At 44.4% G+C, this 27,900-nt stretch overlaps 1 protein-coding gene across 1 annotated transcript; it reads right to left on the bottom strand.

Moving 5' to 3' along the window:
* Positions 1–1,124: 1,124 nt before the first annotated feature.
* GRTP1 (growth hormone regulated TBC protein 1) lies at positions 1,125–27,832 on the bottom strand. The gene is given in 9 exon segments (XM_006909348.3): positions 1,125–1,465; positions 5,076–5,261; positions 5,345–5,517; positions 14,078–14,174; positions 16,726–16,795; positions 16,797–16,842; positions 19,950–20,108; positions 27,070–27,221; positions 27,608–27,832. Coding segments are annotated over 9 exon segments (1,020 nt in total). The 5' UTR covers positions 27,655–27,832; the 3' UTR covers positions 1,125–1,375.
* Positions 27,833–27,900: the final 68 nt, after the last annotated feature.

Below are 27,900 nucleotides of genomic sequence, written 5' to 3'. Positions count from 1 at the left end.
CAGGTTGTCCTGTCCACAGCGCGTGCCTCACCAATTCTGGTGGTGAGAGGCTCAGGACCACACAGCAGGTGTCAAAGTGTCAGGACTAGGAAGTCCAAGGCCACTGGGTAGCTGTGCTAACCCTATACCAGTGACCCACACTCAGCTGTACCTTGGGGGACTGACTCCCTAAGCTCTGGTGACCTACCCAGGCCACAGTTATCTCTTGAATAACATCTAAGATGAATTAAGGACGTTAGCACACTGTTTCAGTCCTGCCTGGTCCAGCTTCATCAGTGGTTGTCAGGGAAGGGAGCCACTTTCATAGTGACCACAGCTGGAGATGAGGACAGCCCAGGCTGCTGCTGTCAGGTGAATCTGCTATCACCTGGGTCCCTTAGCTGTGCCTCCCTTTGGGGCTGAAACTCACCACAGCTTCAGGGCTGCTGACAGATGACCACAGTCCAGACATGGGATGAGGATGGAAATGTTTGTAAACAGAAGGATATTTTGGAAAATCAGGTGTCAACAGGTAACACCTGTTGGGGTGCTGGGGGTGGCTTGAGCAGGCCAGCTGCCCTAATGTGTCCCTGCATGTCCTTCATCTACCCTGCCCCCATTGGACACCTGCCTGTCTCCCCCTGCCCCTCTGTGTCCCCAACCTTTCCCCACTTGTCCCTGTTTGTCCTTGCCTTCCCTGGCCTGTCCTATGCAGAGCTCAGCCTGCCCAGGCAGTGAGTGGGGGTTTCTCAGCCAGACAGCACCACCATCAGGGCAGGGAGGGAGGTTCATGGCTGCAAGCCCAGAAGAGAGGGTCTTGCTGGGTTTGTCTTCTCCCTCCAGGGGTCCAGGATGATGTGGCTGCACTGAGCACTCGGCCCAAATCAGACTCTTGCCATTCCCTACATCACATATGCTTATTTCTGGTTTATTCATATAATAATTTTTAAAAAATCATTTTTAAGAATTCTTTCTAAAGAGAAATCACTTGGTACATGTACAAACCTTCCATAAAGGTAAATGCTCTGCCACAGAAAGGAGTAAAACATTTAATTGGCATTAATAACACTAGTAACCATTCACTGTTTGGTTTTTTCAACTGGCCGACGAGCTGATAATCACACAGTCATAGGTATTGACATACTTTATTAAATACAAATGCACATCTCTTACATTTTATATATTATTGTCTCAGGTAAAAATATATTTTTAGAAATTTATGACTTCACAGCTCAATCAGTTACAGAATGACATGATTTTATATTGCTCTTTAAAAAAATTCACAACTAAGGTGTAGAGACATCAAGTATTTTCAGCACTAAAAAGGAAAGCAGTAAAAATTGGTCAACTCTGGAAATGAAGTCTTGTGGTCAGTGGAGAGGGGAGAAAGTCTGAGTCACCCCTGCACCAGCAGCTTGGCCCTACAGCTCTCTCGAAGCCTGGTGATAGTGGTCATAGACAAGCTTCCGGGCTCTGAGAATATTTTCTGAAAGAGAAATGGAAAGACTTTAAAAACAAACCCAAAACATGTTTTTACCTTAGCTGTCCCGTTGAAGGCTAGGCTGTGGCAGACCGACCAACAAAAACTGGCCTCTTGCACAGTGAGGGAGGACAGCCCTCAGTCCCAAGTAGTTCTTTATAAGTTCTGGATATTAACCCTTATCAGATATTTGGTTTGCAAATATTTTTTCTCTTCACTCTTGTTACTTGTTTCATTTGCTGTCCAGTTTTTGAGTTCGAAGTATTCCTGTTTGTGCATTTTTGCTTTTGGTGTTTGTGTTTTGTTCTCTTTGTTTAGAACCTTTAACTGTATGTATCCTGTAGCAGCTCTGAAGCCTGTCAGGCCATTCACAAGCAGACTAAGTAAAGCGTAAGAAACCAGATTTGAGAAGTGGAAGCAGAAGAGCCTCAGACTAATTTCTAGCAAAAGAGAAAACTGCTTCACAGTCAGGAGAAAAAACTGTGCCTCAGTGAGAGAGCAAGCACGCAGGTGGCCACAGCCATGGGACTCCAGAGGCAGTGTTGTGATTGGCATGAAAACAAACATTTCAGACTAGGGTATGTGCCATCGCAGCTTTATGAATAAATTAATAATCATTTGTGCAGTTACTGCTGAGAAATCCACGGTTATAAATTAGGCCAAATGTTGAGAAATTCACGGTTATAATTTAGGCCAAGTGTAACTAGCATTAAAGTTTTTTTAAAAAATTTCATTTCAGAAATTCTTCCATAGTTTCATAATACATGGCACCAAAGGTCAAGGAAGAATATCTATATAAGTATCCACATTCTTGAAAAGTGGGAAGTAAATCAAGTCCTCTGAGATGTGCAACTGTCCTCTGAGTGTTCAACTGTCCTCTGCCCATTCATGTTCCACCGAGCTCCAATATGAGATCACTGTTTTTATTCTCCAGGAAATTCTAGAGATTCCTGTATAGGATTTCAGAGAGCTCTGATGTATGGACTGCAAGTGCTGTGCTTTTTTTGTTTGTTTGTTTGTTTTTAAATACAGAACTACATATACAATTTTGTAGAGATCGCTGAGAAAATAAGACTCACTATACTAGAGCTGCTTCCCAGCCGACTTCCCTTGAATGGCTACATCTATTCTATGCAATGATACACGATGTTTCTTTACACAGTGTTTTTATTTTGATGTGGGTAAACTGGTAAAACCTACCCAGTGTCCTCATGATCCTCTGTGCTTCCCTGGAGCCAGCCATGCTCACAGAGCACCTTTGGGCCAAGTCCTGCTGTGGACAGCTCACCCACCTGCAACCGGCTCACGGGCAGACCAGTCAACTGCCTTGCTGCTTCTTGGACTTTATAAATAGTAGTACTTACTACTGTGTGCAAGGTACTCTGCTAAACACTGAAATGATAATGCTAGTTAGAGCTAAAAACCTTGAAAGCATTAGGCTGAGTTAAAGAAGCCAGTCACACAGTGTTTGATTCTGTTTATATGAAATGGCAAATCCACAGAGACAGAAAGTAAACTGGTGCTTGCCAGGGGCTTGGGGAGGGATATGGTGTTCTCTTTTGGGGCGATGAAATGTCTTGTAACTAAATGATGAAACTAGATAATGAAACTAGACCTCTGAACTTACATATGTTAAAAGGATGAATTTTATGGTCTAGGAATTATATCTCATTAAAAACAAACAAACAAAAAAACCTAAACAACCCTGGGGTGTAGGACTTATCATCTCCACTCTATTATAAATGAGGAAACTGAGTCTAAAAGAAATCATGAAACCTGCCAGCAGCTATACAGAGAAGGGCAAGCTATGATTCTGCCTGAGCTCAGTGCCCAGCTCCTACGAACTCCTCCACATACAGACTGGTATGACACCTGGAAGAGGCACAATCCTGCCATCTGCTGCTTGGAGTCCCCTTTAACATTCTCAGCAAGAGGCCACTGGGCTACTTGAAGACTTCGAGGATGGAGAAGTTACTCGTTCCAGAGGAGGCATTTAGTCATGGGTGATGGGCTCCAAGTGCTACCTGATAAGCCTCCAAATTAATCAGTTATTGGTTTCTGTTCAACATTTCTCGTCCGTCGTCACCACCTCCTCTTTACTGAGATTGCTGGCTGGTGAGTATGGCCTGGTATGAGCTGAAATGTCAGCGCTCATGACCGCTTACCCTCCAGCCATTCAGAAGATGCATGTGACCCTGGTGACCACCACAGCAGCTAGAGGGGAGGTCATATCTGAGGCCAGGTAAAAGTGAAACCCCCTCCCTGCTGGAGCCCCAGGATGAAGGCCTTGGGTTTTCTCTCACTCCCCAGAGCTGCCCCGCTTCACTTCCAGAGTGGCGTGGAGAAAGCTCAAGGCAGGAAATCTCTGGCTCGGTGCCCTAGATTCTTTCTAAGACGGTCCCAGTCACCAGCAGGCCGCCCCTAGCCGCTCCCAGCCAAATCTGCCACAGCAAAGTGCTTGCTCCCTTCCAGGGAGGTGTGGCGAAGTAGCTGGCCTTCCCAGGAATAGAAACAATGTGCCACATGAATACATCCCCGTGCCCTCTGCTACCTCCTTTGAATTTGTAATTACTTCAAATGTAAACGTGAAAAGCAAGGTGGGCCAGGCACTCTAGTTCAAGGTTGCTCAGTGCCAGCAGTCATTACCTCCCTCCAGGGCCATTCCAGTTCTGGGCTCTGCTCCCACTTCTCACCCTCTTCCCACTAGGCCATCTAAAACCTGCCTTACCAGCCTGAGCCTGCCCCAGCTCTGTGGCCTCCTCGGAAGGCCTGCTGGGTGCAGCTCCCACTTTATTCACTCAGCAGGTCTGAGTCATCTACATCAGGGGTCCCCAAACCCTGGGCCATGGATCAGTACCAGTCCACGGCCTGTTAGGAACCGGGCTGCACAGCAGGAGGTGAGTGGTGGGCAAGCGAGCGAAGCTTCATGTGTATTTGCTTCTGCTCCCCAGCGCTAGCATCACCGCCTCGGCTCCACCTCAGATCATCAGGCATTAGGTTCTCATAGGAGCACTGGTCCCTGCTGTCAAAAAGGTTGGGCATCGCTGGTGTACATAGCCTGTGACCCCACTAGGACGAGGAGAAACAGGAGACCTCCTGTAGACAGGGTCATCAGAAAAGCCCTCTGAGACCAAAAGCACAGGCAGCAGGCTCAGCAGGGGCGCCAGGACTCAGAGAACTCTGCCACCTCCTAGGCCCAGAGAAAGTAAAGTGTGGATTAGACATGTTTGTGTCCTTGAGCCCTCCATGCTTCTGCCCTGGTAAACCTGGACTGGCCCTACAGCAGGTCTCATCGGCACTGGACCCTGCCCACTTCAGGGCAAGCTGCTGCATGGCTGATGGCACAGGAGGAGGGGCAGCAGCCACTAGACTCCAGGCAGGTGGCCCCCACGTATCTGTCAGCAGGCCCTGGGTGCCAGGAAATGGGCCTAGAAGTGGCTGCTTGAGAAGGGAGGGGTAAAGGGACTCGGCTAAGACAGAGGTCGAAAGGAAACTCAGGGACAGATGCTTTGCCAGACAGACAGGTCGAGTGCAAAGCCAGGACACCCACTTCACGGGCTGAGCGAATGGAATAGCAGAGCAAAGCACAGGCTGAGCACACACAGACATACCTCACCTGCATAAAAGTGTGACATTCCATCACAAAACTCCCTTTGGTGATCTCCTTGAACTTTTCACAAATGTCTGCAACACTGGTGGCTTCCAAAATAAAAGCCTGATGTTGTTTAATTAGGGTCAAGGCCACCCGGAAGATAATCTTTGAGCCTTCATTGAACAAACAATCCCAGATTCGAAGCACTGTCTACAGAGAAACAGAGAAATGGTGCATCACTGCACGGTGACCTCAGCCAGCCCTGGTCCCAGCAAGGCGGGGGACACACTCACCTCCACAGGCAGGATGTCCACAAACAGGCAGATGAACCAGCGTGACACGACCAGAGTCCACAGAACACCGTGCCCATCCATCAGGGCCGCCACCGCCGGCAGCTTGGTCCTCACCAGCTCCCCCAGGACCTCCTGGTCCATCTTCAGGCCCAGCATCGCAGGGCTGTAGTAATCTGTCACGGGGATGAGGAGAGAGACCCAGAAATGTGTATCACTTGGTCCATAAACCACAGCCCCTGCCAGCCCCATCCCTCATTCTCCTCTCAGCCAGGGAAAGAAAAAAGGGCTATTCGTGGAGCATACTCTCCAGAAGAGGAGGAGAGACTTGGGGCAAGATGTTGTGCTGTGCGGATGCAGGGGCTCCTGGAAGATATTCCCAAACAAAGCCCCCCAGAATCCCTGGGGGCTCTGGATAGTGAGGCCCTGCTGGGCATCGGTTAAAATCTGCTGGCAGAAAGCAAGGATATTTGCACACCCATGTTCATAGCAGCATTATTCACAACGGCCAAAAAGTGGATGTAACCAAGTGTCTACTATGGATGAATGGACAAACAAAATGTGGTCTACAAATACAATGGAATATTATTCAGCCTTAAAAAGGGGGGAAACTCTGCCACATGGTACAACATGGATGAACATCAAGCTAAGTGAAATAAACCAGTCACAATAGAAATCGTATATGATTCCACTTATGTGAAGTGCCTAGAGCCATCAAAATCATAGGTAGAATGGTGGGTGCCAGGGGCTGGGGGAGGGGAATGGGGAGCCGTTATTTAATAGGGACAGAGTTTCAGTTTGGGAAGATGAGAAAATTGTGGAGATGGACAGTGGCGATAGTTACACAATATGGATGCACTTGATGCCACTGAACTGTATGTATACTTAAGATGATAAACATGGCAAATTTGACGTTATGTCTATTTTATCACAAGAAAAATAAAACTTTAGAAATGGGCCTTTTTCCCATCGTGTCAACTGAGGGAGACAGTCTCTGCAGTCAGGGATCTACTCACAACAGGATTCTTGGTTTGGGGGCGGGTGAAGCAGGCGCAGGACCACCTGGGCTGCAGAGACAGCCCTGCCATAGCGAGCTCCTTCCTGGGAGGAAGACAAACCTCAGGGTGGAGGTGGCTATGGCCCGGCCGTGGAGGACAAGTGTGCAGGAACAAGCCAACTCAGTGTCACCATGCCACACCCACATACAGAGTAAGGAAGGGGTGGGGGTTGAGGCAGGCAGCCCCTCCCCATTCCCCTGCATCCACCCCCCTCCCCAGAGCAAACAGCGCGGGTGAACACAATATTGGAAAAATCTGGCCTAAACCACAGGGTAAAGGGTAAAACATGTGCCCTTAATGGGGCAAACTTGGAGCTTCGAGGACAGTGGCTGCCTCGGCCATGATGGCTTCTCCAGCAGCGTGCCAACACCCCCTGTGCATCCTGGGTCCTCTGAGCACAGGACGTACTCTCCCTTGTCTACCAGTGTTGTGTTTTTTATTTATTTCTCCCTATTTTACAATAAATTTGAACATTACACAATAGAGTGAAAAGTGAAAGTTGCCCCCCCCACACCATTGTCCCCAGATAACCTAATCATCACTAAGCAGTTTGACTGGCCTGCCCCATTCTTTCAATATCACTTAACAGATTTACTTACCTTGCAAAGAGGACCTTTTGCACACTCTTTGCACATACAACCCTTTGCACACCCTCATATACATGGCCTCACATACCTTTTGTAAGGCACCTTTGCAAGGATAGGCCATAACCCACTCTACCAGCTCCTGGACAATGGACATTCAGACGCTGTCAACCCACATGCATGTGCTCACGTGTGCAGAGACATATGTACACGTGCAGCTGCTGGGAGAAGGTTCCCATGGAACCCCACATGCTTTCTCCAACATTAGGGCAGAAGACCTTTCCTTACATTTACCAGAAATTCTATAAGGAGCCAAGTGTCCCCACCACTCTGAATACAGAAAGGCAGAGGCAACGTTAAGTCTAAAATTTTTCTCGTTCATTCCTAGAGGGATGACAGCTTAATTTGGAGAAATCTCTGCTCTGTTAGTGGCTTGGGGACCCTGGGCTGTCGGAACACGGACAGCATAACCTGCTAAGGCGACCTCATGGCCACTCTGCTTCCCTCATTACAGGGCTCGGGCGCTGGCAGGCAGGCAGTCATTCCTACAGCTCTGTGACCACAAGCTCAGACAGACAGACAGACAAACCAACACTTCCAACAGCATGTGTATCTTTTGAAGGATACTTTTCTCGCCAAAAAAATTTCTAGCCTGTCAATGTGATGTATTATAATAAATTTTAATTCTTAATTTTTGCTATAAAAACTTAGTAAGTAACCTATGTAATAAAATAGGAAACTGCACACATTCTGCATACTATGAAACATAGTATCTCCTCCTGCTGCTCCTACGCAGTTTGGTCACTCACCATGGCAAAGGGACGAGATGAAATCTTTTGGTTAAAATTTTAAAATAGTCATTATAAATATTGACATGCTATCACAGCCATGTTGCTAACTTTCAAAAAGTAAGCTAAAATAAATTATGTTAAATACTAAAGTACACTGAAAATAATTTAATAGAAGCCGATTTGGTTATAAAATACCAGGGATTAAAAAAAACCTTCCTTTTCATGTATTTTTTATCTAACTCTTGAAACTTTGAGCCATTTGATCTCTTTTTCCTTTTTAATTCAGCAATATTCTGGTCCATCTGGAGAGAAAGAAGCAAAGGTCCTCTGTTCTCCTTTCAAGAGTGTCCTGAGTGCCAACCCAATTATATGAGTGACGTCTCAGAGAGAGCCAGGTTTAAGAGCAAGAGTGATAAGAGGATTTGCCAAGAAAGACATTTAAGCTGCAAGCACAGTACGACCTTGTTCTTGGTTAGAGAGGCTTACAGCAGCTTCCCAAAATAGATGTCAAAAGCACAACCCATACCGCCACAGGTCTGAGTCAGTCACCAGGAGAAGATCACTGAAACCCTCCCAACCTCTCCATTTTCCTTCCTCAATGTATTTTGCCCTTGATTGTTGAAAGCGAGACAAACTACAATTCCTTCTAGGCCCTACCTGCAGCATTGCCCTAACTACGGTCTGAGCAGAAGAGTACACATCAGGGCCAGCATTCGACTGCGCACAGGAACAAAGAAACACCCTACACAGCCCCTGAACTGGCCTCGCTAACCTTGGGCCCCGAGACATGATTCTCCTGGGGACACTCACCTTTGCAAACAACCTAATGGCTGTGTCAGCACATAAGAAGGCTGAATGGTGCTTTGCGGGAGGGCGGGGAGTGGGGTGTGCAGGGCAGGCACAGGAGTACTGTCTCAGGTGTGGGTGCTGCTGTGTGGGTAGGGGTGCACAGATTTAGAAACCTGCCTGTGATTATTGCTACATAAGTAGTAAGTGCTAGAGCTGAATTCAAACCTGTGTAGTCTTCATTTTAAAACTGATGCTCTTCAGCCCAAGGATGAAGTGCCTGCCTGTGGAAAAGCAAGCACACGTCTCACAGGAGTAGGGCACAGGCTATGGAATGCAACACACAACGGGAGGGAGACCCTACAGGTAAGTTAATCAAGAGGACACGTGGCCTACATGCTCTGGTGCAGTTGAGATGAAGGGAGTCCAGTGATCCTTGCCCTGTTCCACCTCTACTCCTCAGGGACTGTGAGCCTCACCACACAGAATATGCCTTATCAGTCCTCATGTCGGCCACACCCTCTAGTCTGAACTGGGGTATTTCTGTGAGGAGCAATTAACAACCTGTTTCCCTTTGTTTCAAGGGAAAACAGGTCCGACCAGCTTTTCAGGATGCCAATGTATAATGAGTTCATTATTGCACTGACTCTTCACTCTTCACTCAATGTAATTACCCAAGATGTCACTCCCCACTCCATTTTCAAAGTCAGATGGCATCATTAGCACCAGGAACTCAGAGCCTGGTCCTTACATGGATTTTCTGCAAGTCTCAGGAGTCCTCTTCTAACCACAAAGTAGCTGATTCTGCTTTTCCTCTTGCATCCTCTCACTGGATGTCTTTGTTTAAGTGGTGACTAATCAGGGCAGTCACCATTAGTTCCCTAAGAGGCTGCCTGATGTCACAGGAGGTCTGCATGAGACTGAATTCTGCACATGGACGTATGACTGCCACATTTCGTGTGTAGACATTGCTTGTTTATGTTCTGTTGACTTAGGACCATAGAGGCATTTATGTGTAAAAAGTGAAATCCTTTAAGTAAACTGAAACTATTAGCTTTTATGCAACAACGTAATAATCCTGGAGGCAGCGGTGCCTGAGGAGGGCTCCATCAACAAGGCAGGAGGTGGTGTGGCGGGTCCTCTGACTATGAAGTTACTCTCTGCCCCTAGTTGCACCTTTGTGAGAAGACAGTAACAGAATGCTGTCTTCAGTTCTAATACTGACTTTTATCCTGTTTCAACTGCTCTGAAATCGGGTGTCACTGGCCCAGAAGTGGCAGCCATCAGGGGGCTGTGCTGAAGCCTTTGATGTCCTACTTCAGTGTTGTTTAAATCTGCATCTCTTTGCTTACAGGAAAACTTGGTTATCTTTTCATAACTCTGTTGCCATTCAGGTTTTCTATTTTGTAAATTACATGTTTGCTTTTTCACATAAGTCTTGAATCCATCTGGAATAGAAATAATGGTCTAATTTTGTTTTCTTCCATACAGACGGTGAACTGCCAAAGAATGATGTTTTAAATAGTCTTTCTTTCCTCACTAATCAATTTATCTTACATACCAAGTTCCCACAGATTAAGAGATATATCAGTAGACTAACTGATTTATGGCCACTCAATTCTGTTTATCCATCCATAACCTACTACCACAAAATTTTCATTATTATAGCATTATAATAAATTTTCAATAATCTTCTTTCAAGCCTCTTTTGCTTTACTTTGCTCTTGATTCTTCTGTATGATTAAGCCATCCTTGCATTCCTGGGATAAACTCTTTAGATAAAAAATAATAATACATAACCATCACTGGATTCCAGTTGCTAATGCTATTATTATTTAAATTAGGATTTGTATAGCTGTATTTATCAGTAAGAGTAGCCTGCATGATGGCAAGGTTACATTAGCTTCATAACATGAGTTGATTAGTGGTTTTTCTACTTTCTGCAAGATTTATAAAAAATAAAGGAATTATCTGTCTCTTCAAGTTTTGACGAGATTTTGCCTGTCTGTGAAGATATTTTGTATGTTTGTGCATATGCCCATTTAGATGTTCCATTTGCTCTCAAGTCAGCTTCGTCAAACTGTTATCTCAAAATTATCCATTTGTCTCTTCAGTTTATTCCTATTCTCTTATGGTTTTTAAAAATCTACAGATTTTCAAATTATAGCACCCTTTTCATTTCTAAATACCTTATCCATTTTTTATCAGTCTTGCCAGAGGTTTGTCTATTTTGTCAGTTTTTCCAATAACCAGCTTTTGCCTCAGTTCATCTTTTCTATCTGTGTTTTCTTTATTTCCTATGTCTTTAATTACCACTCTTTAATTTGTGTGCTTATACACATATGTATATATAAATGCACAGAAAAAATTCTGGAAATATATACAATAAATTGATAACATGATAATAAGTACCTCCACGTAGGAGAGAAATGGGAAGAGAGTATTAGTAAAGGAAGACTGTCACTTGTTTTTTCTATAATCAGTACTATATTTTTTGAACTTTTGAAATAAGAACATATTTGCATTTTTTGTATAAGTAAAGAAAACAACTAAAAGCAGGATAACTGTGGTGCCGAAATGATCTAGTTTGTGCAACCAGCATTCAGTGAACATGACACAGAGCTGCCCTTTTGCCATTTGGAGAGCCCTGCAATGACAAGATTAATCCTTTTTTTTCTCCCGCAGCCCTAACATTTTTACTTTGATATTTTCTTTCGTTTTTGAATCCAGACCTGATGGCCCTGCAGTTTAGTTTGACTAAACCTAATCATGACAGAAAATGACATTTCGTGAACCTAAAACCAGTCTCTATAAGGACACTATCACCTTAGGAGCAATGTGGAGTCTTGCTTTTGTTTTTTTGTTTTTCTAAGTCAGCATTTATCACCTCCTAATACTCTATTGTGAAAATGAGAGGAAACCTCAACTGAAATTGGAGGTGGGAAGGTCTGTAGAGAGAGCACGCACACCGTACCACTTGAGATCCAACTACCCCAAACAGGAAGACCTCAGTTACAGATCTCAATAGGAAGAGAGTCAATTACAGACCACAATACTTTCCTAATTTACTCATCCAGTAGGAGGAAGATTTTCCTCTTGCTCAGCAACAAGCCCAGTCAATGGAGACTCTGCAGCTCAGGCAATGAGAAGCTGTCATCACCTGAACTCTTACTTTCCTCCAATGAACTTTCATTTTTGTCTTGCTGATGACTTCCTTGTCCTGCCCTTCTTTCTACTAAAGTCGCCATCTTATATAACCCCTCAAACTCTCTCCCCACTTGCTAAATAAGTTGCTGCTTGATTCATGAATCATTTAATAAAGCCAGTTAGGTCTTTAAATTTACGCAGTTAAATTTTGTTTATTGAGTATAGAGGAGAGACTTTTCCAAGACATGATAGATGCCTGTCACTCATGCTGGACCTGGGCCAGAATGGAGGTTGCTTTCTGCAAACTCCATTTAGAAGCTGTCTGATCGTAATCATTCTGACATAAATCGTCACCTCTCCCTTGCCTCCTGCTATGTGCTGGTTTCTGGAACAGATTGTTGTCCTGACTTGGTTAAACATGTACTAGTACCTGTGACTACTCCTCCTTTTACCCTATATAATTCTTTGGTACTTGCCAAGCAGTGCAGGGATCCATTTCATCTTGCAGCCACCCAAGACACGTCTCATTTGTAAGTTTCCCTTAATAAACTCTACTAATTACCAGACTGGAGTGGCCAGCCTCTTTCTTCAGTCTTTCCCTGCCTTCTACTTATTGAGGCAGATTTTCAGACTCGTGGCTTTTCCTTGGGTCTGCATGTATGAATATTAAAACTATATATTTTACCTATTGATTATGAGTTGTGTTGTGGTTGCTGTTGCTCATTGTTTGACCTCTTACTACAATGAGATTCCAGAAGGGCAGGGCCTTTTATGTTTTGTTCACTGACACTGCCCAAACTCCCAGAACTTAACTGATTGTGGATATAAATATTCATTGTAATATAGTTGTAGGACATAATTGAAGCAAACAGCGAGTGTGTTACAAAGCTCTGTCAATATTTCATTTGGAAAGTCTCTTGACACCCTCTTCCTCATAATTTCCCAACTGCTGCAGTTTAAGCCTTCGTGTTGAAACTGGGACTGCTAGAGTCCTCTCCCACGTTAGACTCTTTCTCACAGGCAGGACCTCCCCAGCATGCCCTTCCTCAGAGGCAGCTCCATCCAGTCTGGCCTCTGGCATGTCCTCCTTAGTCCTTGTTAATGGAACCGAGCATGAGGAGAGCCCCATCTCCCTCTCGAGAGAGAGAGCCTTTCTTTAATGGTGCCACTCAGGCTCCCTCTTCCATGGGGCATCTGCCAAGGGCTTAGAGTCATGTAGCTATGGATCTGAACCCAGGCTGGGCTGCATACAGCTGTGGGATTTAGGTCTTACTTGCCTCATCCGTAAATGGATTAATAATTGTGTCTATGTGATACAGTTGTCCTGAGGATTGAATGAAAATGTTGGCATACAGCTGTGGGATTTAGGTCTTACTTGCCTCATCTGTAAAATGGATTAATAATTGTGTCTATGTGATATAGTTGTCCTGAGGACTGAATGAAAATGTTGGGACAGTTTAGTGTGGAACCTGAAACATGCTACATGCACACTGCTCTCATGTCTCAACACAAAGTTCCTGGAGATGTAAGCCAGCTCTCCAGAGGAGGCCCTGGGCACTGTCCTGGGGTGCTCTAGCCCAACTCAGAGAAGCATGCATGGGGGAGGGGAGGAACAGGAAGGAAACTCTGAGGCAGGCAAAGAAAACAAGACCGACCCAGGGCTCACTGCCATGAAGAGCCGTAACCTCCCGATCCACCGATCATGAGGACTTCGCAACTAGGCTTGCCTTTCAGGCTAAGCATGATGCTCACTGTGACCATCACCATGATCATGGCTGGGGAAGACAGAAGGTCGAATTCACCCCAAGTCCTCTCCCACCAAGAGGGCTCTGGCCACTTCTCTTCCCAAAGTGGGCCTACTCTGCAGCTTATAGTCTATACTGTGCATTATAAAAATCGATGGTTGTTTACTAACATATAAATTGTTGGTTAATTAATTTGTAATTAAGATAATTAGTATTCATTAATAAACAGAAAAGTTGAAATGTATAAAAGGAATGATTTTCATCTTAACAGTAATAACAGTTGACAATTATTGTGTTCTTACGACCATTCACAAACTCAATAACAAATACATGCATGAAACCAAGTGAACCTCTCAGGTTTTGTGATCAATAAGACATACAATAAGGCCCAACAAGCCTCAACACAAATGGTACAGACTGAGGAACAGATGAGCTAAGCACACGGTCTCAGCCAAGTTCAAGCTCTAAGACACAAATGACTGACTGCTCTAGATCGAGCCGATCACCTTAAATATTTTTCTTCTCTTTAACTCCACTGCAAAAAGGATTTTTAACCTCAAATCTCAAACAATTCAATTATGTTTTAATTAAATCTTGACCTGTCAGCTGAATCATTTCAACATACCAGGTAGTATTCTTCCAACGAGGGCATCTAATAGCCAAAAAGATTCTTCTTCATTTTTTGTGATGAGAATCAGGTATCCCGCTATAAAATTCATTCCCTGAAATTAGAAAAATGAGAAACAGAAATTTGTGTCAAGTTTTAAACCACTGTTAGGGTCTGTAATTTGGGGGCTGCTACCTACTAACTTTCCATTTCCCTTGCTCTTCTCTAAAACTTGCATAATTCTAGAATGACCTTTCAGTAGTACTTTAGAGAGACTGAGGATCTAGTAATGCATTTAGTCAAACCTATACAAAAAGGAAGAAAAAGAAAATGGTTAAAAAATTCCTCTGAATACTGCCTTAGAATACTAAAATCAAAGGTGCTCTCCTCAGCTCATGGTAGCCTTATGATAAAATACAACTTACAACTGGTTTCTAAAAAATTAACAGCAGGAAACTCTATATCAGAGGAGAAACTATACCAATGACCATATTTCATAAAATCCCTAAGGAACATGATCTGACACATGGGGATGCTGAAAGAGACTTTCATGTTGAAGATTATTTGGGGAAATTCACAGTGTACATTTGTCAAAAGGCAGATGTTGCTAAAATACTTGAAGTATGTGATTCTCTTATCTGAGAGAAGCAGCCGGACACTGGCAAGGAGGGTGACACTAAACAGTGAGTTAGTGTTATCTCCGGGTGGCTGAGTTTCAGACCACTTCTGTCTTCTTTTTTGCTTGCTTCTATTTTCTACAAGTATGTATTTCTCTAATAATAAGAGAAAGATCCAAATTTGTCAACCAACAATATAAAATGAACACAGAGACACAGGGAGAACGCCACGTACAGAGGAAGGCAGAGATTGGGCATGTGTCTAAAAGCTGAGAGACTCCAAGGATTGCCAAAGACCACCAAATGTGGGGGATCCTCCCCCACAGCCTCAGAAGAAACCAACCTTGGTGATGTTTCAGTTCCTGCTGTTCATGCCCCTCAGCTTGTGGTACTTTGTCATGGATTTCCAGGAAACTAATACAATGTGTGTGTGTGTGTGTGTGTGGTGCGCATACACATGCATGCGCGTTCATGTGTATATATGCACCCCCTCAGCTTGTGGTACTTTGTCATGGATTTCCAGAAAACTAATACAATGTGTGTGTGTGTGTGTGGTGCGCATACACATGCGTGCGCGTTCATGTGTATATATATTCCAAAAGCCAACAGAGTTTTGGTGTCAGGCTAATATTGTGTGGTTTATTTTTTTTTTTAAGCTATTTTTAAAATCCACAAGAACAATAACTAGAATAATCTTCGAACAACTTCTCAGCCATCCTACCTCCCCATATTCTAAAGGCCAGTCCTTGTTTCAGGACAATAAGTTAATAACAGTAATAAAAGCTGAGAATGACAGAAATTCTGTATGAGAAGAACGGACTCACCCAGCTTTATCTTTTTGCAGGCACTAGCCCATGTAACAGAGCAATGTAGAAACACAACCTGATAAATTATTCAGGTGAATATGAGTAGTAGCTATGGTGCTTCTTTGCTGCTGGTCTTTTCAAAAGGATCTGCCTCACTCCTCCCATTTCCCTCCTTTCCTCAGCGGAGCCCAGAGCCATGCCACATGCTGTCCACATAGGACCACAGCTGGCAAAGCAACTCCCGCTACACAAATGTTTGTTCAAACTTTATTAAGGACCTAAATACTCCCGGCTCCCTAGCCTTAATGATGAACTTCTGGAGCCCTCACCTCACCCACGACTGTTAGATGTAAACTTCCAATCACTATGGGTTTCATTCACCAGGAACCTTTAGACAAGACTCAGCCTCCAGGAGCATGGCAGCCTCAAAGGCAGGGAAAGCCACTCCCACTTTGTGACAGCCATGGTGACAAGTAGCATTCCGGGTAACAGGCAGCAGGGAGCTCTTGCCAACACCTAGCCAGGAACACTAGTCAGCTCAGGCCTTGCCGGCCTTCAGAGAGCTCAGAGACCAAAAAGGTCTGTCTCAAGGGAAGGGCAGCCACATTACACGCATGCACCCACAGGGGACACAACTGCTGTGCTGCTGCTAACTCATGCTCTGCTTGCTTTCCCTGCTATGATTAAAAGTGTCTCTTTAACACACTCCAGACTGAGACCACTTCAGGAAGGAATGAGAAATGATTCTTCCCCACCTCACATGCGCTTCATGAGGCAAATCCAAAACGAGATGACTGAGAGTGTCAGGTGATGAGGCATATCATTACCTTTAATTTCAGGGAAGATCCGACTTCCAGAAATAGCCTCAAAGAATACCCCCACCCCACACACGTGTGCATGCGCATGCGTGCACACACACACACTTGCCCACAATTTGCACCGAGGCAATAAGGTGCTGGTTACTTTGTGTTCTAGAAAATACAGCCCTGTGTTCACCTAAGTGACTTTCTATCTGCTTTCCAACTTTCCTGACCCTCTCTCACTGTGGTCTGATACAAAATAAAATCTTTAGAGATTTTACTGCTTTTCTAACTGGGAAATATTTAAAGTCATAGCTAGTGCAGGTGTTATGACTTAGGGAGTGTATGAACTAGATTGATAAAGAATACCTAACATACACACGGAGAACATCCCTGTTAAGTCTGTGGGGGTGTTGATCGGTTTCACCTTCCTGAGGGCTTACCTGGCAGTACCCCACACCTTGGTTGTGGTGCCCATAGGCCAATAGCACATTGTACAGGTTTGTAAACATTTTTTCTCTTCCGGAATTTTACGTTGTCTGGGAAGGTCCTGTTCATATCTGCGGGGAAATTCATGGCATAGAATTATTCGAAAGGTGTGAAGAGAAGATTAATCTGTGATGTGCCCAAATCCTCTTTGTGTTTACCCCTAAGGGAGGCCTCAAATCCCACCTGGTGAAGGGCTGGGCTCTGTCTAGGGTTTAATGGTTTCAACTCTGGTTACGCATCTGAATCACCTCAGAAGAGCCTGGCTGCCCTTCACTGGCAACGGGCACCTGCGGCCTCCACAGTCAAGGCCCTGGGCACGACCGCAGTCAGGAAGAAAGAGGAGGGCACCCCCTGAACCCCCTCTTCCCCTCCCCCACCCACCCCTGTCCTTCTCTACTCGCACCCCAGGAAACGCCAGTGGGCCCCAATAGCCAGTTCTCTCAAAATCAGTGGCAGCAAAGTGCCCTTCTCCGGGCTGAAGCCTGAGCTGCTACAGGGTCCCCAATTTTTCCTCACTTTTCTCTGCCCCACAGCTCTGCCTGTACCTCCATCCTCAGCTAGGAGAAGGCTTAACTCTAGGACCACAGGTGACAAGTGAACAGTTTGCACAAAACTTTGGAAAATTTTCCAAAGTCTGAAGATGGAAAACACAAGGAGTCAGAACACACTGAGACGCCCTCTCAGAGATAAACAGACAAAACCGAAGTAAGAATGAAATAAACTTGGCACTGCCGACCCTGTTTGCAGGAGGGTTTTGGCCAGCCTCTTCCTGCTTGTCAGACATCCACTTCCTCAGCCCAGCCCTGCTGGCATGGCCCAGCCAGTCCACGCCATGGCCCAGTGCAGGGGCACAAGTGCTGGACAAGGTCACCAAGAAAAAACTGTGCCTTGTACTGACCCGACGGCTGACTTTTTAAAGCTGAGTTTTATATTTTAACTCTGCAGAACAAAGAGGATATATGTCAACTTAAACAATTACACCTTTTCTGACTCTACACACTCCACATAGATAGTAGTGTGCTTGCGAGGGTGCTATATGTGTGATTACCAAAATGGATTGGGACACACACACCCTTACAGATCTCAACAGAGAGTACACATAACCATTAGCTTTCTCTGTCATGCTATATAACATAAGCATACAGAGTATCTCGCCTTTGTGCCTAAGGAACTCTAACCTCTGTTTTAGTACGATGTCTACACAGCTTCTGTAAAATGTTGCAACAGTAATTCTGTTCCCAACCTCTGGCCCCTGGGCCTTATCTTTGCTTATAAAAAACTAGTCATTAGTAGAACAGCAAGCTTAGTCCCCTAAATCACATTATTTTTCACTGTATGTTTTCTACAAAAAAGATTTTTCCCCCCTGGAATTCTAAGCATTTCAAAAACTGGAATTGATCAGGAGGCAATGAGTGTTTTTTAATAATTCAGACTAGAATGACCAGCTGTGCTCATTCCTATGTAACAGTTTTTATTATGAAAATTTTTCCATATGTTTTGAAATCTTTCTACAGGAAAAGCCCCTTCCTCCCATTACAGAGGTAGATGTGGACAGGGACATTCAGTCTATGCTTACATGACACAAAGCATCCATTCTATTGTTCCTATAAAATGATTTATCCAGATTCCTCAAAAATACAGACAGTATTACCATGTGATCCAGCAATCCCGCTTCTGGGAACATGTCCCCAAAGAGATATTTGTCTACGCATGTCCATAGCAGTATTATTCACAACAGCCAAAAGGTGGAAGAAACCCTAGCATCCATCAACGGATGGAGAGTTAAACCAAATGGTGCATATACATACAATGAAATATTATTCTGTCTTAAAAGGGAGAGAAATTCTGACACACGCTACCACATGGATGAACCTGAGGACATGAAGCTCAGTGCAATAAGCCAGCCACAAAAGAACAACTCCTGTATGACTTACTCATATGAGTCATCAAATTCATAAAGACAAGAAAATAGAAAAATGGGAGCCAGTGGCTGGGGACAGGGAGGGAGAGGGGAGAATTAGTGTTTAATGGTGATAGAGTTTCAGTTTGGGGAAGATAAAATGATAAATTTTATGTTATGTATTTTTACCACAATTAAAAAAAATATTTATCCAAAAACACTGGCACTAACAGAACTCCTAAATTTATTTTTCAAACAAACAGCAACATTCTATTATATTTAATATGCATGCCCTCACTGGGACCTAAGGTCTGGTCCTAATCCATATCAGCATTTCTGGTCCTGCTAAGCGACGCCCCCAGGCTGTGCCTGCAAAGCCAGCAACAGCTTCTGTTCTGAGGCCTTTGGCCATGGTTTGCTATGCAATCAGGATGCAACCAGCAGGTTCAGTGGCCCCAGCTCTCTCCACTGGCTTCTGCCCTGGGGATTTGAGACTCCAAAAACTGAAGCACTCGCATTCCTTATGTTGGGGACACGCTACTCTCTCATGGTCACGAGTCAGTCCAACGTCTCAGCACTTTAAAGTAATTGGATTTTTTAAAATTAACTGTTTGTGTTTAAATCTATACTTCTCAAAAACTGTTAAAATCAGAAAGGCAGAAGTATTTCCTAAAAATCTAACTATTTAGGTTAAACTTTTTTTTTTTGAGCACTTTGAACTTCTAACGGCCAGGGAGCTTATGCAACTATTGAAAAAAATGGAGGAAAAAGAAATTAGAAGCCAAAAATATCAGCATTCCTAGACATTAAGAGTTAGACACAAAGAAAAAAAAAAGAAACTCCATTGTGTGGCTTTACGATACGTGGGTAGCTGATTCTTTAAGTCCTCGTGTGTTACTGTCAGGCACAAATCCCTTACAGCGATGATCCTACTATATTATGACTGCTTGCTCAGCAGCCTTCTCACTTTCCTTGAGGGATTCTTCATGGAAGAAATATGGTCTTTTTATTACCGTTTTCCTTACCTGCTAGATAGGCGCTCAAGTATTTGCTGAATGAATTAAAGATATTGTTCTCCCCTCATGAACGCTTAACATTTTGATTTTTCTTTGAGAAGAATATAATTTCAAATTGAAATCAGTTGGTGCATCTTTAGCAATGTTCATTTCTTCATCAACATCACTTCAAAGGCGGGTGCAAAGACAATTTGGGGGATAACATCTGCTCCTCCTCCTGCCTGGGCTGCCGTCTACCCAAGGGATGGATACTGCACGTCACCTGTCCTGATGGCCTCCTCCAGGCTGTCATTCCTCTCTCCCTGGAGAAGTCGGTGGTAATAGCCAGGGTTCCGGTCCATCTGAGCCTGGGCGCCACTCACCCCCATCCAGACGCGGGCCCGGTGCTCGAGCGGAACACCCTTCCGGATATAGCGCTTCACTGAAACCAAGAGAGGGGGCTGCTTCAGGACAGACAAGCATTTCCTGAGGTCAGAAAGCTGGTGCAGGGGCTCTTTGAGCAAACTGCACTAATTTTAATGCTTTTACTTCAACAGTTTTCTCCCTAAGTCAAACATTAAAATGTGCAAAACTTCATACATCTCCATCACAACTGGTACGTACACTCATTACAGAATCCTGCTCTCCATCCCAAACAGAGCACAACCAGACAGGAGGCTGCAATAGCCTCTGATACTTCTACTTCACTGTCCACACAAAGAGACATGGGCTACAAGATCCATCCTCTGGTCTTCCCTCACCACTGATGACACACACTGTGCCAGGCACGGTGGACATGAAAATGGATTAGCCACAGACCTGGCCCCTAGCTCTTGCTCAGGGGTGACTTGGACCAAGAACAGTCACTGTGACCCAGGGTGCAGAGAGCAGAGCTGGTGTCTGCATAGGGACTGCGCATAGGAGGAAATACCAGGACAGCGGGAGGTACAAAAGCCACATCAAGTGAAGGGACATGGAGCAGGAAGAGACCCCCAGCTGGTCCTGGGAGCTACAGGCAGAGCCGTGAGGGCCAGAAGGACAGCTGTGGGCAGACAGACTCGGAGGCCCTAGTTTGCCAGGATCAGATGCACGGTCCTTCCCTGAAGGTGAAAGTGAAACAGCACAGACCAAGGTTGCTTGGGTATTCTGGAAAACCTTGTTCGGCTATGTAGAAGATGGACCAAGGGGGCAGAGACCAGTGAGAGGCCAGGCTAAAAACAGGAAACAGCAAGTATCTGAGCTGTGAGTTTGTGTGATGAGTCTGGCAGGGAGTGGATGGGCTTTAGCTGCAGAGGTCCTGTTTTGCAGCTAACCTCTGTAAATTCAGAACCACTACATTTGGGAGAAAAGAAGCCAAAAACCATGAGCAACCTCAGTTCATCAATATTCAATAACTTCTCAGGAAGATGGGAAAGGTTTATGAGACTGATATTCAAATTAATTACAGAAAGCCCAGTTATACTTTGTTATACTTTTAATGACCTTAATCTAACCCCTAAAACAGTTCATTTTCAAAGCAAATATTCACAGCTTTGTTTTCCTTCGATTGTATATTATAAATACCATTATTTTAAAAGAAACTACACTTAAGAAAAAAAAAAGTTCATGCAATTAGTGAAATTCCACAAGCTACATAAAAAGAAAAAAAAAAAATCTGAGGCACCTACTGCATTTAACAACAACAACAAAAAAATTATAGAAATAATGTTCTAGGTTACAGTCAAGAAAAGCACTATTGATAAAACCTTATTAACTCACACTCCAAGGTGATCCACAACTGATATTTGTACATGAGCACCTAAAATGGAAGCTCCAGGGAGCCAAGCCTCCTGCATTTGCCCACTCCTAGAAGGGTATGTGGAGGCAGTAAATGCACACTAAATATTTGCAGAATGATGCAGGGATGACAAGGAAGATCTGAAGGAGCGAAAAAAACAGACCAAAACCATCCACCAAAAGCCAAAGAAAACTTGACACTCTCTTTGCCAGTTTAGAAGCACATTGGAGGATCATGTCCTGGCAAGAACGTTTCTGTATGATCCATTCATATTGTTACAGGAACATGAAAAGCATAAGCTTTATTTTTAAGCCTACCAAAGACACTAATAATTCAGCCTGACCTTCCCCCCAACTTTGTATGATTTATACTAAAGTTTGGCTGTAGGTTTCATGAACCTTCAGAGGGCATCATCACCAGGAATGACCTGAAGGAGCTGTTAACCATTCTCTGCTAACCAGCAAGGGAGAAGGGTCAGTCCTAATGCAGGTGGGGACTATTCTAACTTAGAAGGTAGCAAGAAAAAAAAAGACATGCAAAAATCAATGGTACTTCTACACACTAATAACAAATAACTGAAGTCAAAAAAATGAAAATGGTATCATTTATAATAGCACCAAAAATAAAAGGAGAAATTCCTACAGATAAACCTGACTAAATATCTGCAGGATCCAAGTGCTGAATGCTGCAAAAGTCAAAAAAGACCTAAATAGTGGAGAGATATACCATGTAACCATATTTATGGATTAGAAGACTCCACATTGTTAAGATATCGGTTCTTCCCAAATTGATCTACAAATTTGATGCAATTCCTATTACTGTTCCAGGAGAAATACTTAGTTCACCATGACAAGTTAATTCTAAAATTTATGTGGAAAGGAGAAGGAACTCAAAAACCCCCCAAAAAATTTGAAATGAAATTGGAAGAAACAGGTACTATCTATCTGATTTTAAGGCTTACTACGGACTTACAGGAATCAAGACAGTGTTGCGGTGATGACAAGATATACACATAGACTAATTGGAATATAAGAAAAAGTCCAGGAACAGACTAACACAAATAGAATCAATTGCTTTTTGAAAAAATTGCAAAGGAACTTCAATGCAGACAGAACAGTCTTTCCAACAAAAAATGACCAATAAAAATACTAATAATATAAAGTGCTGGCAGGAATGGGGCCCAGCAAGAACTCTCATTCGTTGCTGGTGAGGAAGCAAAGTTATACAGCCATTTTGGAAAGACAGTCTGCAGTTACTGTATGATCCATCACTCCCACTCCTAAGTGCTTCCTGAAGAGAAATGAAAGCTTAAGTTTTCGCAAATACCTCTGTGTGAATGTTTATAATGTTGGCTTTACACATCCCAAATGTCCTTCTACTGATGAACAGATTAAAAAATTGTAGTACACCGTACAATGAAATATTCCTCAGCAATAAAGAATGAACTATTGAGACACCTGAGATCATGGATACATCTCAAAGGCATTTATGTTAAATGAAAGCAACTAGACTCGAAAGGCTATAAGCTGTATGATCTCATTTATAGGACATCCTTGGATGACCGAATTACAGAAATGAAGAGATCAACGGTGGCCTGGGGTGGGGTGTAGGGGTGGGGTTGGGGGACTGGCTACAAAGGGAGAGCCAAAGGGAATTCGGAAGATGATGAACCGTTTTAAATCTTGCTTGTGGTGGGGCTAACATGACTCTTTGTGTTTGTCTAAACTCATAGAACAGTACACCAATAAGATCACTGTAAATTCTGAAAAATAAATTTATAATATAAAGTAAAAAAGGGTAAAGTTGCAAAATGGTTAAACCTTTCACTCTGGAGTCAGACCTGGCTCTGCTGTGACTTCCTAGCCCCAGACCTTGAGCAGGCCTCAGTATTCTCATCTGTAAAACGGAAATAAAGTGCTCAGCCTAATATCTGAAGTACCGTCAGGACTCAATGAATCTTAGTTGTTGTAACAGTGATAATAATACCTAGAAGTTTCAGAGACCAAAGACTTCTGCTACTTTTTGATATTTGTTTTCCGAACAATGTTTCTTTAGAGAAGAATGAAAATAGTTCACTTGGCCTCAAAACGGACACTTTCCCAAGGGCAGGGCTCACCCACAGGTCATCACTGACATTTGCAGAAGTGTAAAATGTAAAGAAAAAACAGTGGGGAAGTTTTTTTAAAAAGAGGCTGAACCCCAGAGAATTTACTTCCAACTGTATGCCCCAACAAAGGAAATCTCGTTTTTTGGTGTTTGTCTTTGAAAAACTATTTTTGCAATTAACTTCGAATTTAGATGGTGTTGATATTCTAAGCTACTAGGAAGGAGGTCCAGAAGATGCAAATAGCTATGAGGCTTTTTCTCTTGCAGAGCCCCTTCACACCAAGAAGGGAAATGAAAAGGAAAAAGAATGGGTGCTAGGCCAAGGTAAGACGAAGTGTGTTGAACTTGATCTTCAAGGTTGAGGGAGAAAGAGCAAGCTGTCTTAAGGGCTTCTGGTGGATATTTGCTATGGACAAAGAAAAATGAAAAGATAATATTCATCATATACACAAATAGTGTAATCAAACAGCATAAACTATAGCTGTTATCTGAAGACATGTTGAATGCCAAGATTTGCAGATCCTTGTGTTACTGAAACATCACGATAGGCAATACAGATGGAAGTCCTTTTCCAAAAGAGAAAAAACATGATAGGACCAAAAAAGCAAGACAAGGTGAAAGAACAGGATCAAAAGGGTATTTCAGGATGTGCTTGCTGATATTCAAAGATGGGGTTCCAAAACTGAGCTCCCTGGCTATAAATGTTCACACTGTGGGTCCAACATCCATTACCATGTCATCTCTTCCCTGGGATGTCACATATCTTACTACACTATAGTCAGCCTAGAATATGGGGTGGAAAAAACTGGATTCCCCTTTCTGGAATAACTCATCCAATCTTGTTTATGCATAATAGCCCACTCTCTCAGAGCACTGCCAGTGCTGGGAAGTTCCCTGACTGTCACACCCAGAAACCACACCAAGCTCCAGCAGTTAATACCCTGGATCACAGAACTGTGTGAGCCTACACACTCACTGAACTTATCTGTGTCCCCATTTCCTGAAAGAACATCAGGCCACTTGACACTGAATCCCATCCCCCAGGCTGAAGGTCACCAGGAATCCAATATATTTGCTCCTGAACCTGTTATGCCAATCATACTTGTTACCATAACCACACAGTTTAACTAACATAACATATATCAAAGAGATATTAAAGCAAGCAAGAAAGAATTGTTATTTCAACAAAAACCAAGTTAAAGTCTTAGAAGAGTTGCTAGATAAGTGCTCAAAGTAAAAGCAAAAAGAAAACAAAATCTTTCAATTAGGTGTAAGATAACTGCAAAAGACAGGGAGAAGAATAAATATCGGCGCGGGGGAGTCAGATTGCTTTTATTCCTGCCCTACTTAGAAAAAAAAACAATACTGGAAAATATTTTCACTACTGAAAAATGAATTGAGAGTGTGGATTCTGCAGGAAAGATACAGAATTGAAATTAGTGGACCCACCCTATTCAAAGAAAAGAAGATAACTAGAATCAAAGGATGAACATGCATTTGTGTTTTACATAAAAATAGAAGGTTTAAAAATAAAAGGCTTATTATGCACGTACGTACATCTGTACATTCTGTAGTGATTCTCCACTTTAACTGACCTCTGGGTCAGTAGTCCAGAGTTAACCATGTTGGACAAGAGGCCTTCTCCTGCACTAAAAGCCAAATGCAGACCCGTGGGTATGGTTGCTCCATCTGTACACATGTGTGCGTGTGTGCATACTCATGTGTGTGCAAACCTGGTTCCTAGGGGGAGACATAAAGACAATCACCAGTGGTCACCTCTATGGGACACTGGGGTCTAAAGCAGGAGAAACTCCATGTCACTTTACATCTTTTAATACGATTAAGATGATTGACCATGTACACAAACTGTTTATTTTTATATACTTGTGTGTAACTTCTGAAAACAAAAAGACCAATCAACTTTTAAGAATGAATTAAAAGGAGAAAATAAAGGCAGATATGCTGCTGGAAACACGGTAACACGGGGGCCACACAGGGATGGGTATCAGCATAAGGTTCATGTAGGATGCACACAGGATACTGGCTTCAGGAGTCTGTAAAGCAGCAAAGGACCAACCTTTAAGGTCCCTTCCAGCTGATTTTATGAAATGCTAGTTTACCTGAGTTTTTACTAAGCACTCCCATCAGAAACAGTCTTGAGAGAGGGCTGGGTCGAGGGACACGCCAGTGGCCCAGAGTCTTGGGATGACAGCCTCCTCCTGACCCCAAACCTAACAGACAGTAAGGTCCCAGATCCACCTACCTACACGCAGCCCTCTCAATTAACTCCTCAGGTATTTTCCAAGCACCTACTGGGTGGTAGGGCCACTCTGCATCCTATTCACTAACTGCTTTAAAAGCAAAAATAGGTCTTCTCACCCCCTTGCTCATAAATCCTTTTATAGTTGGCTTCTCTCTGCCTGGTCATGTGATGTGTGCCTACATGTGGCCCAGTGCAGGGCCCCTTGGCTCCATCTCCGGCCCCTCCTAAACACATCCCTAACACTCTAGTCACACAATTCTGTCCCTTGCAGCTGACTCCTGTCCTCTTGTCATTAATGTACTATTTCAGGAAGCCCCCATATGCCCCTCTGCACCATTTATCTGAGTTCCCTTAACTCTCAGGGCACACTCCTACCAATGTCCTCACCAGCTGCCTGGCAGATACTGATTAAACACTTCATTCATTCATTCAACAAATACTGAAGCCAGTCCCTGCCAACAAGAATGGATCCTTGATTCTAGCAGGGTAAACAAACGATATAATAAATTAGATCTGCACTGCATTAGACAATGAGGAGAAAATAAGCAGGGAAGGGGTAGTAGGAAGTGTGTGCATATGTGGTATGATGGGGGGATGTGCTGTTTAAGACAGGAGCTCAGGAAGGCCTCATGGAGGTGGCATTCAAGTCAACACCTGAACAAGACCAGGCACAGGTTGGGGGAGAGGCTGGGGAAGAACTCCAAAGACTCGCCGGTACAGGCCAGGAGTGTGCTGGAGGAACAGGGAGGAAGCCTGAGGGTGGAGGCTTCCAGGCTCAGAGAAAGGGAGGGGTGGGGCTGAGGCAGGAGAAGAGGTGAGGAGTCCAGTACCGACTGGCTTTCACTTTGAAGGAAGCAGGGAAAGCTCTGTTACAGGAACGGACAAGTGGAGAGCTCTGGCCAATCTCACTTTGAGCAGTAGGAAATGAAATCGGTTTTCTTCTGGAAAGATGGCATGGCCCATTCATATCTGGCAAACAGGCCCATCTCAAAGGGAAGAAAGGATGTCTCTGTACCTCAACAGTGTAAGTTCTAGCTTAATTAAAAGTTTTGAGCCTCAACTTTAAGCCTGCATAGGACACATACCTACCTGCCTTGTAATCTGGTTTCCGGAGCAGCAGGAAAGATACACACGCCAGACTCAAGGCAGCCTCCCAGGGTAAGGGGCCTGAGGAATCCGAACCCCTCTGCTCCCAGGAGCATTTGACAGCCAGTGACTTGTTGGCTGCGTGAGTGATGGACCAAACTCCAAACTCACCTGTTATACTTTTCTGGACACTACTACTTCCCTTTAGAAGTTTAGACCATTTTATTGCTCTTCTAGTGAGTATCACCAAATAGGTTGAAAAGAATTCTTCATAAGCTGCATAATCAAAGTCTTCAGGTCTTTCAAACCCATATGGATCAATCCTACAATAAAAAAAAGAAAAACCCTGAAGCCCCGTAATAAAGTTCCTCGCGCACGTGCGACCTGTGGCACAGAGCTGCCGGGCCCCACCCAGGGTCCTGCCCCCAGGTCCCCGAGGGGAGGGGCGGTGGTCCGTCCAGAGCTTCGAACCACACGCGAGGGGCGCGCCCTGGTCCCTCCCCTGACGCAGAAAGGAACAGCCGGCCGAGAATAGCGGAGCCGCACCTCCACCCAGGGACGCGCAAGCGCCGGCACCCCACCGCCGCACCCTCCCACTCACTGCACCCCCAAATCCCGCACCCTTACACCCTCGCATCCCTGCGTCCCGCACCCCCGATCCCCACACCCCTAGGCTGGGCGAGGGTTGTCCCGGACCGTGCGCGCCCACCTGGGGACCCGGTCCCGCGCCGCCTGCGCGCGCTCCGCAGGCTCCATGCAGGAGAGCTGGGGTGGCCGCCTGGAGACGCCCGGACTGCGGCCGGGTAGAGGTGCCAAATCCACCTCCCCGGACTCTGGGCAGCTAAAGTCCTTCCGCCGCCGCGGGCGCCAGGAGGCGGTGCGGGGGTGCGGAGGCGGTGCTGGGAGTGGGGGAGCGGCGGGGCGGTGCTGGGGGAGGGGCCGGTCTGAGGGAGGGGGAAGGGCAGTATTAGAAGGAGGAGGCAAGAAAGGGGGAGGGAGGAG

This window comes from Pteropus alecto, unplaced genomic scaffold (assembly GCF_000325575.1).
Source record: "Pteropus alecto unplaced genomic scaffold, ASM32557v1 scaffold13, whole genome shotgun sequence".
Taxonomy (NCBI): domain Eukaryota; kingdom Metazoa; phylum Chordata; class Mammalia; order Chiroptera; family Pteropodidae; genus Pteropus; species Pteropus alecto.
The sequence above is the reverse complement of the archived record's forward strand: the minus strand, read 5'-3'. Positions and strand labels throughout refer to the sequence as shown.